The sequence below is a fragment of the Panulirus ornatus genome, chromosome 48, assembly GCF_036320965.1.
Source record: "Panulirus ornatus isolate Po-2019 chromosome 48, ASM3632096v1, whole genome shotgun sequence".
NCBI classification, from domain to species: domain Eukaryota; kingdom Metazoa; phylum Arthropoda; class Malacostraca; order Decapoda; family Palinuridae; genus Panulirus; species Panulirus ornatus.
Window position 1 is genome coordinate 17,625,612 of NC_092271.1, and position 11,417 is coordinate 17,637,028.

Sequence of the window (11,417 nt, forward strand, 5' to 3'; positions counted from 1 at the left end):
TATATATATATATATATATATATATATATATATATATATATATATATATATATATATATATATATATATATATATATATATATATATATATATATATATATATATATATATATATATATATATATATATATATATATACATATATATATATATATCTATATATATATATATATATATATATATATATATATATATATATATATATATATATATATATATATATATATATCGTTAATGAGATGGCCTTGATTAGGGCATTCAGTTGCCCGTGTCGTCTGAGCTAACGTAAAATGTATATGTGTGAGTGTGTGAGTGTGTGTGAGTGTGTATACTCTGTATTTCTAAGTATATTCTGCAAGGCTTGCGCTGGACGCCCGCCGCCACATACACGCACATACCTGTAACTCTTCGAGTGATATAATGTATTTAATGTTTCTAATAAATGATATATCTTTATCGTTCTTGTTAATCATTTACCTTACTACTTGGTGAGACTTGTGATTACTTAAGGGGAACAGTTTATAACACTGGGCGTAATGAGAATGTGAATGAACGAGTCTTCCCCTCATCTTGTTTTGACGAACATATGGTCTTTTAGGTCCATACTCCCAGGTCGCTCCAGTGACCAGTTTCCGACTATCATCCCACTCACGTATGACAGTAGACGATGGGAGTGTAGCAGATGCATCAACTGGCTTCAGAAATTCGTTATTGACACAGGTGATGACATCAACTTAATACCCACACACACACACACACACACACACACACACACACACAAGAAGGTACCCCAATGAGTGTAAACCTTCCTCCCCATACAACGCATATAAGTAACTATACGCAACTATTGTACGCATATAGGGACACGCATCCCTCCCTCTTATAGACTCGTATACGTAGAGCAGCTTTTCCCCTGCAGTGTATGCATGAAGGTGAAGAAAACTTAAGAAGAGATGAAACTTTTGTAAGCTTTCCCTCGCATGAATTCACGTAGAGAATCACTCAAGCAGTGAAAACAAAGGCCAACAGAGTTACCAGAATTGTGCCACTACGGCACAACAGAGAGACGGTTTGCAACACAGCCACCTCTCTGAGCTTCACATCTTCATCTTCTCTCAAACAAACTCAATGATATATATACATATATATATATATATATATATATATATATATATATATATATATATATATATATATATATATATATATATATATATATATATATATATATATATATATATATATATATATTCCGTGGTAATAATGAACCAAGCAGTGTAACTGTAAAGTGAGAGGTGACCTCCATACTAAACAGCAAGAGGGGTGAGCGTACGGCTTTAAGGCAGGTAGTTAGGCAGGTTGGTCGACACTTCCTCATCAGACCAGGCTTATCAGACGGGAAGAATCCAGGTCGCGCCGTCTCCCTCTCCATTTGGGTCGCTGTGTACTTCTTCTTCAATACTTCCCATAGAATTCAAATCATTGGAAACGTGGGATGAATGAGCATTGCTACAGATGTTAGGAAATTTAGTTTTGTAGACTTTTGTATATATATATATATATATATATATATATATATATATATATATATATATATATATATATATATATATATATATAAAGACAAAGAGAGAGAGAGAGAGAGAGAGAGAGAGAGAGAGAGAGAGAGAGAGAGAGAGAGAGAGAGAGAGAGAGAGAGAGAGAGAGACGGATGGATGTGCCTCTTTCTTGTGCAATTTCATCTGGCTTAAATGTAGTGAAATTTGATCCATTTTGTATGATACATAATTGCAACAGTGAGTGTGTGTGTGTGTGTGTGTGTGTGTGTGTGTGTGTGTGTGTGTGTGTGTGTGTGTGTGTGTGTGTGTGTGTGTGTGTGTTAAGACTCTCTAGGACTAAGCCTGTCACATGCTTTTGTCACTGACAACTTGTTCTCCAGGTAACATCATTGTCGCAATGCGGGCATGTGTCCTTGGAGTGTCACTACTGGCAGAGGTTAGATGTGTGTTCCCGGAGTGCCATTACTGGCACAAGTTGGCTATGCGTCCACGGATGCCATTACTGGCCACAACTGAGTGTTTTTCAAGGTATATCTACTAGCACAAATCAGTTATATGTTCTCGAGGTACCATTACTGGCACAGGCCGGCTCTTTTACGTAACTGGGTGCATCGTAACATGTACTTAAATTCTCTACATAACATTTCCTTAAACTACCATATGCCTCGTTGTTTTTAACTATCAAGAATCTTTACTTATTTTCAAAAACCTATACCAGATTCAAGTCGTCATTCAAATCAAGTTCACAACCATATTTTTTTCAATGAAGCAGACAATATAACCAAAAATGTTATAAAGTGAAATTTGGGCAGCCTTAGTATATCTGATTTTACAAGACGTAGGAGTTATCCCAGATTTCACGAAAGTTACGTTTTCTTCCAACGAAAACTCATTGAATGAAAACAACCATTTGACGCTAAACTCTTTTAAGATCATAGTAAGTAATCTTACGTTTATGTCGTGCAGCTTACATGTAGTTCATACACTATAATCCAGATCTGTTGCGCTTCATATTCCATTTAGAAAAGGATGACTTTTTCTTATCATAATCAAAGAAGATGGCTCCAAACCCAAGACACTTAAACTCTTTTTTCTGGAAGAGTAAAGAGATGAACAAATAACAGGTATCCAGCCACTGAACACCTATGTACTTAAGCAGAAGTGCAATAAAGTCTTATAGAGGAATTAGGTTGTTTGAGATTCAGATGTTAATGGATATAACATGCAGCTCATATGTTGTGATACTATAAGCTGTTTGTGTCATCTTCATCTAAAGTCTCCTACCTATGACCTTCTCTTAGCCTAATGTTTTAAGGAACAGATATGACTGTAGATGTTACTGGTGTCAAAGAAAATACTACGTAAAAATCTGTGGAGATGAGAAGACTGGCATCTTCCATCCTGTGGTGATCCTGAAGACACCTTCTATACTAGCATTACGAGAAATAGGTGGAAATGTCATTGGTGTGTACCATAGACTCCATCCTAATGAACAAAAAAACCTTCACGGATCATACTTAGTCTTGTATGACGTCTGCTAATGCTAATCCTAAAGCCATGAAGAATTCAGAAGATTATTATGAGAATCTTCGCTCTCAAGGGCATTACATGGCACCGTGATCAGTTAAAGAGAAGCATGAAGGATTTTCTGAGTGACGAACGAATGTAGCATCCAATGGGCGTTGCTGAGTTACCTGACCTTAGAGACGCGGGTATAGACAATCCTAATCTCTTAGCCTTAAACTCTGAATGCGGATGACAAATAATAGAACTTCAAGTACTGTCTCAAGGCTTATATGATGTCATTATTTCTTCGTGTATTCCCAGAGCATCAACTGTTGACTTTGCTCACCTATGGGCGAGACTTTGCCATTAAGTAGGTCTGGAGCGTAACGCTCATAGCATTCACTCATAGCAGACGTGTCATTTACGTGTTGCTGAATGTTGTCTGTGAGACGGAGAGAGTGTGCGTTTGTGGAATGAATGCCAGCATTCCACATCCATGCGAGGGAGGAAGCAAAAACAGCAACCCGATCTAGGAAGGGGAACTTGATAGTCACTCTTGCGTCGGTTTACTGTGTCATCGTCACTAACGCAGGAGGTAGTACTGTACCTCTCTGGTGAGTGGTTCCCTACCGCCTCTACTACTTGTAAAATTACTAGTAGCCTCGGCCGGATTCGAACCTGCGACCTCCAGTAAGTAACAATCCAACTGGCACTCTACCAACTGAGCTACGAGGCATATGTGATAACGGCTTGGACAAGCAATCACACTCGTGTTATCTCCGTCTCTTAACCTCGTATACATACTGAATGTCTCTACTCTTATGTATACACACACACACACACACACACACACACACACACACACACACACAAGCACACCTACGCACTCACATACCCCACCCTAAGCTGTGTGTGTGTGTGTGTGTGTGTGTGTGTGTGTGTGTGTGTGTGTGTGTGTTTTACACAAAATGATTGATAACTGGTGGACAATTTTTTTATGTTGAAGGCTCCAGTCATGGACAAAAGTCCACATCAAGGCCGGGCCTTAATTGAAATATAGAAAGAATTATAAAAAGAAAAAAGAAAACAGAGGAAATGTTTACGAATTTCTGAGAAAGTTGAAAACCTGTCTTTTGACTACCGGGCACCTGTGGCTCGTTTATACTGTCAGAGAGCTTCATTAAGGCGACCCCTGAGATTTAAATGATACCTCTAAAGCTTATTTTCCTTTGGCCTGAGGCAAGAATATGACCCAGAGACGATTGGTCAGCCAGTTAGGAGGTCAGACGAAGTACCTTGCTGAGAGAACTTGAAGTCATGCGCTTATCTGAGACATTATTCATATACATATTCTATATGGTATATTTCTTGGTCATTCTGACTGTTGTTCTGAAAGCTTAAGTCGTGTCAGTTTCGATCTAATGGAGGCTATTTCTGTATTACGAGTACTTACAGACATATAAGGGCCTTGGTGTGATGCCTCATCCATCACTCTTGAAGGAAGTCTGCTTCATGACATGAAAGAAATCGTCTTAAATAATCATCTCAGGACACAATTCCTACACCACTACAATTCCCTGAACTCTAAAATCTCTTACTTCACTCTTACTACATCATTTGGTAAGAGCTGGTCTGTGTCCACGTTACATAGTTCAAAGTGTTAGTCTCTAGAGCTAACGTCCAACAAACGGGCGATGCTGCTCTTAGCGTGACCCTTCATCCCCAGAGAGACTGAGAGAAGAAATGGGTCGATAAGATTCGATCTTATCTTCCTCCTCAAGCAGCGGTTGGGTTCTGTGGTGGCGAGAATGTGAGAGGGAACGAGAGGAGGGAGGAGAGAGAGAGAGAGAGAGAGAGAGAGAGAGAGAGAGAGAGAGAGAGAGAGAGAGAGAGAGAGAGAGAGAGAGAGAGAGAGAGAGAGAGAGAACTTTTTCTTTTTCATTTACATATCTAAAGGACCTCTTTTACCAGGCCCCTCCAGCTAAAACTGCATGAAGAGGACGGACTCTCTTGGAGTGAAGAGTTCTTCGAAGACATTATACTCCTTTTCGTCCTTTGAAGATGACTTAACCTCACCAAATGTGACTTTTGACTCACGGCCTAACCACATGTAGGTAAAGTCCGGTAACGCACAAACCTTAACTTGCTCTCACTCCGTAATCTCCCCATATTCTGAAAATTTCTGTAAACGACTCAAAATAACCTAACCAGTAACTGACTGTGACCCTTAGGGACAACTCGCCACTGGCGGAGTATTACACTGACTTGCCCTTTCCGGTTCAGGTCACTTGGACGCTGACCTTAGCTGCGACAACATACGACAAACAGGTAGGGATGAGGTGACCCATAGCTCATGGTCCAACTCAAGCACATCTCTCATTTTACGGTCATTTGAAAATGTTTGAAATGTGGAGATAGATCAATCCATTTTTGATATATCATATTTTGAGATATCATATTGCTCAGGGAGTATTTGATGCTAACATAGGAATTACTGTGCTGATGTGTCCTTGTGAAGTGGTGTTCGATCTGAAGGCTACTGAGCCTATCTCTCTCCTTTACCCAAGTCTTACGACTGTGTAGATGACACCATGAGAAAGCACAGGCAATACAAAGGGTCAGAGACAAGAGGGATTGGAAACAGTGAAGGAAAGAGCAATTTCGCTATAAAAAGAAAATTGCTTTGTCTATCCCCTTTGTGGTGTGGAAGTTCCTGTTTCATATCAATTTTCACAAGAGAAATTTGTCAGTATGCCATCTCACTGGCAGATGTGGCAGCCAGATGATAAGGAGGAAACAATAATGCTTTAGAAGACAAAAAAAAAAAAGATTTCTTGTTATTCCATTGGGTTTGAGTTTCCATAATGTAGTATATGAGCCCTTGAGGAATTGTATGAACTGTCCCGCAGTGTATAAAGACACGTAAGTAAAAAAAAAAAGGTAAGACGTGTATATTTCTTTTCTTTTTCACTGAAATGCTTAGCAAACACCGTCCAAATGTTACAGAGGCAGACAACACCAGGAACACTCAATTTCAATGACATGTTCAAGAAGCTGAACAAAGGAGGATCATTGTCTTTGGTTATGTCAATCTCATTAGAGTCTTGTCTATTGGCCAGGTTACACAGTTTTACTGATCGAGTGTTTTATATTACTTCACCATCATTTTGTTTACTTCCTTGATGAGGTATTTTACGATATCAATGAAAGATAAACTAGACAACAATTTCTCCTCGTTACCAGATCTGAAGATAACGAGAACATATTCATCATGACAAAAAAGATTAGTTTAAATACATTGTTGATGTCTACAGCTACAGAATTCTATCCTACGAGTGGAAGTGTTGCTTGTCTACTGGTGAAGATCATAAGATAATTCTCTGTACCGAAGATGCCAACGGGGTGATGTGTTTACATCAACGAGACACTCTCTCTCTCTCTCTCTCTCTCTCTCTCTCTGGGAAATCATGAAAACAAGCTCATCGCTATCTACAGATGCCTCATTTTTCTCTTTCCTATTTATTTAAAATTCACCTTTGAAGTGACGAAAACACACACACACACACACACACACACACACACACACTGCAGGAAGTCTTAACGTACACCAAATCTCTTCACCAATCAAGGGTGGGTGTTATCCTCGCCAGCACACCTCTTCAACTTGCTGCTTCCTCGCTGAATACTTTCCACTTTGCTTTTTGCCGTTTGCTACTTTTATCCTCCACAGGAGAGGCCCATACTCAGATGCTAGGTTCCGTGTATTATATTTGTACCACCAACGTCTTGTGTTGCCCACAGGTTTAGTTATACGAGTAACAACCACTTACCCTTGTTACGCTTTCTCCCTCCCATTGGCTAAGGCTGTATCCTCACGTCTTTGTGTCCTTAACCCCAACACACTCGCCCTTTTTGAGCTGTATATATCCATATTTCAAGAACGATCCGGGTAGGGTGTGAAACCCCTGATCACATCCTAGTTTTGTCCTCTTCCTTTGCATATCATTAACAACCTGTGGTAATATCTATTCAGACTACCTTGATTATGAGTTCGGATGGACAGACTTTTTCATACATTAATCAATTCATATTTCGGTCGTACCGTCTGCTGCTCCTAATTTCAATACGTTCTATATTTACAATTTCGACATGAAATATTAACAAATCATATCTGTGGCTTCATAACTATGGCCAAACCATATGAGAATCGTGTCATTCACCTTAACAAAAAGTAACTAACGGATTTTAAAGCATTCCGCCTCTGGTTAGGTAGCTGGAGCGGATCTTGCCTCAGAAATCGGATATAAGACGAACATTGTTTTAAACATTATCACTCTGTGTACATCAAAGGATTTCTCCGTGACTAGCGCACAGTTTTGTGAATGTTGAGTATACGTATAACTTTCCGAGCGAGGCTAACACCCCGACATTTTACTACATAGTCAGAAATGATACAAAATGATTCCCCTTACATTTACAATCCAGCTGACTCCATCATACACTCGTTGTGTTCTCCATCTTTACCCTGTTTCCTTCTTCTCCCTCTCCCTAAGCCTCCTCTTCTCCCCTTCTTCCTCCTCTTCGTCTTCCTCCTCCTCCTCCTCCTCCTCCTCTGCGGCTAGACGTTCACAATACCAGCGTCCGTAAGGCCTTGACCCTGACTCAGGAATCCCACTTTCCTTGACCCCCAGACGATCTTTGTTGCTGTTGCCAAGTTCATCCTGAGGGAGGTCGGGAACCAGAGGACGAACGTGAGGTGGTGGGTACTGGTGGGACGGGATGGGAAGGGTCCGGGAAGGGAGAGGAGGGAAGGCAAAGGTGAAATGGTGAAAGTGGCGGTGGAAGGGTTGGTATCCTGACCTGGGCAGGGGATGAATCCTTAGGGCATGAAAAGGGGGTCAAAGGGTCTGTGGTAGAGCTGGTTTAGGTGGTTGGTGGACGGGTGGACCATGTTAAAGAAGACGTCCTCCACCAGGAAGACTTGATTTACCTGGTAACCTGGAGTGTGTGTGTGTGTGTGTGTGTGTGTGTGTGTGTGTGTGAAGGTTGAACGTGACGCTGACAAGTGATGTTCCTTTTGTTGGTTATGATGCAAAGAAGGAACTGACGAGATGACGCCATGGGAGAGACTACGAGGCTGCCTGGCTGAAGCTGTAGACTCACGAACGAAGACCTGATTTGTACTTAGCTAGGATTACGTATGAGTCTGCTAATGATCGATCAAGACGCTAAGCATGTAGCAGGTCCGAGAAGAGAGAGAGAGAGAGAGAGAGAGAGAGAGAGAGAGAGAGAGAGAGAGAGAGACCAGCTTTGATATCTTTCATACCACTGCAGCTGTGCCAAGATGTCCTCACAACCGGTCGACATGACGCTGTCCTTCGGCTTGCCTGTGGACCTGGCCAAGTTCGGGACAAGCTACCTCGCGGAGAACCCCATCGCCGGCTTCCTCGTCTCCCTCCTCGCCTTCTTTGTCCTTGTGGCCGTCCTCGCTGTCCCTGTCGCCGCCCTCTTCGGCGTCGAGATCTTCCCCGGGATTGTTCCTCAAGTCGCCAGGTACAACAGGGTCACTAGTTTAAGGTCTCGCTGGGCTTCTGGTGTGGATATCTTTAGAGATTCCTTCGGAGGTTTCCTCATTAAAGTAAGAGCAATGGTAAGATATATATCTTACACTGAAAAGAGACGCATTTCCTTAGTCTCCAATGAAATAACATATGTATTTATATAAAATCATATATACCTGTACTGTATGAGTAATCTCAACAACACATATGATATGTATATGATAAAAGTGCCTCTAAGAATGGTTTCGTAAAGGAAATGATTGTATATTTTACAAGTGGATTCAGTCCCATAACAGCTACAGGACATAGATGAAAATATGCCTCTTCGTTAAGATTACTTACAAAAAGAAATCTAAGTATGACTGTACCTAAATATAATAGTTCCTTGAGGTAAGAACTTCCTTGAGCGTCATTCATCTTTCAGGTCCCTGGGCGGCGACGTGAGCCTATGGACCGAGCTGGAGAAGCTGACGGGTTCGAAGGTGGTGGAGGACTTCCTGAGTGAGCCCCTGGATGACTTCGTGGAGCGGCTGATGGGCGGCAGAGACGCCCGCTCCCCCCACACCATCGGGGATTTCCTGGCCAGAGCCGCCCAGGCCCTCACACCTGCTTTGTCCCTTCTGGATTATGATAATGCTTTCATCGCTGTACAGGTGAGTTTGACACACACACACACACACACACACACAGACTATTATCACTAGTTCTTGTCTTCACACAAGCTAGCATGGAAATTGAGAATATCATAAGCGATACGCCAACTGGAAAATGTGATTATGTAATGCTTAAAAGTTTTATCATGTGGTAGATGAAGACTTAAAAAGAGGAGAATTGCGACCAGACTCAAAGAACAGATATCATGGTAGGACTCAACATTTTCCAGTGTGAAGGAAAGTTCTATGAAATTAACAGTGGAAGATTAGGAATATAGATAACTGTAGCCTTAAATGCAGAGGGAAAATTGATACAGACTGAAGAATAGTTCGATAAACAATGTCAAAAAGCGAAAGAATTTCTCACTGTGCTATGACAAAGGTATAGGCGACATACCAGCCAATCAACATCTATAAGGTAGATGAAAGCATGTAATGAGAACGGCAGGATAAGGAAATAAGAACAGAGAAGTGTTGAAAAGAAGATTGTGAACAAGGTAGGGAATGATCCAGAACTACTCCATTCATTCTTCACGACTAAACTGTCAATCAAAGAATGGCTAATAAGCTTAAGGGATTGTAAGGGATAAGTTGTCAAGGATGATGTAAGGTTATAAGAGGAACTGAAGGACAAGATCAAAATATTTTCACTGTAGAAGACACTATAGTCATATCACCATTGAGATCGAGAGGTGGAATGGGAAAGGTATTGGAAAGCATTGAAATATCTAAAGATTAACAATACTAAAGGGTTTTGACCTTTATAAGGCCTATTAGCCCAGAAGAAATTTCTCCCTCCGACTCCCAACAGGTTCCAGGGGAGGAGTGCCAGCAACGCCTCATGTGCCACGTCCACAGCCAGTTGCCCAGGTTGCCATCCCTCCTGCAGCGAGCCTATGGCTACCTTGGGTTAGTACTCGCACACCGGCAATACTGAGAATTTCAAGATTTTAAATTCTTTCATTGTGAAAACGTTGGTTCCATTGCATGCATCATCTTCAAATGAATTTCGTGTGTTGGTAGTTTTAATACTTTTAACCTATCACAAATGGACTATCTTCTTTGAAGTTTCGATCTAAATTTAGAAAAGTAGACAAGGTAGATTCTCAAGTTTATGTCCTTTTCTCCTTCAGCTCTCTTGACCTCGCTGAAGTATCAAACATAGAAATGCAAACATCTAAAATTCCATGATAGAGATACACATTTTTATCTTCATTTGATTTACATACCTAGAATATACGATAACAATTTTCAGTTCGTAAATAAGTCGGGAACTTAGACTGATGGCTCGGGTACCATCTAACATTTAGCCTATGATAGGATATGAGCAAGCCCTTCTTATCATTGTTCTTCATATTCATTTCTGCTTGTAGAAGGACTGAGAACTTGTGTTGAATGTGTGTGTTTATTCTGTAAAACTGAGATCGTGGTCATCTTTGGCAGGACTCACATAAAACACTTTGAACGATACTCCTGGGCCATCCAGACGGGACTCTCCGGCAGCCAGTGTGACCTTGCCTTCCCCGGCTGCCCCTACAACGTCCTGCAGATGGCCTCCTCCTTCGTCCCCTTCCTCAGGAACAGGAACCATCACACTAACGAGCTGTAGGATGCCTACCCAAACGTCTACTATTTCTTCCTTTTTCTCTCGTATCCTCTTCCCACAGCCTCTCCTCATATCCTAGCGAGTTTTACTGGTAATTCTTAATACATTTTTGTACGTTTTTAATCTGAATTATGCGTTAACATGAACAGGTCTTTTGAATCTCCATATGAGACTTAAACGTCAAGATTTTCATCAATAAAAGTAGCAGCTGAGACTCAAACAGACTTTCAAATTTGGGTTTTATCTTTCATTATGCCTTGCAAGAATATTGATAGATTTATTTCATAGAGTTACCAAAATCAAAGGGTAATAAATAGATTTGGAAGCCCACTTCAAGTGTTCAAGATCATTCTAAGACCATATACACACTCGCTGCAAATATGGCCCACAGATTTAATATTGTAGAATTTTGCTGTTTTCAATACTAACTTATATAATTCATATATTGGCTCAGTGATACGAAATAAAGAATATCCTAAAATGAAAAAAAATAGAACGAGACAGATTCACAGCCACGCAAGAAGACTGACAG

At 40.7% G+C, this 11,417-nt stretch overlaps 1 protein-coding gene across 1 annotated transcript in view; it reads left to right on the forward strand.

Moving 5' to 3' along the window:
* The first annotated feature begins 5,274 nt into the window (after positions 1 to 5,274).
* LOC139764159 (uncharacterized) overlaps positions 5,275 to 11,417 on the forward strand; it is a 6,679-nt gene continuing 536 nt past the window's right edge. Inside the window, exons 1-5 of the mRNA XM_071690703.1 lie at positions 5,275 to 5,393; positions 8,400 to 8,618; positions 9,051 to 9,279; positions 10,091 to 10,188; positions 10,723 to 11,417. The exon at positions 10,723 to 11,417 is cut by the window's right edge and continues 536 nt beyond it. Of these exons, the coding sequence (XP_071546804.1) occupies positions 8,410 to 8,618; positions 9,051 to 9,279; positions 10,091 to 10,188; positions 10,723 to 10,888 (702 nt within the window). The 5' untranslated portion in view covers positions 5,275 to 5,393; positions 8,400 to 8,409 and the 3' untranslated portion in view covers positions 10,889 to 11,417. The remainder of the gene's footprint in view (positions 5,394 to 8,399; positions 8,619 to 9,050; positions 9,280 to 10,090; positions 10,189 to 10,722) is intronic.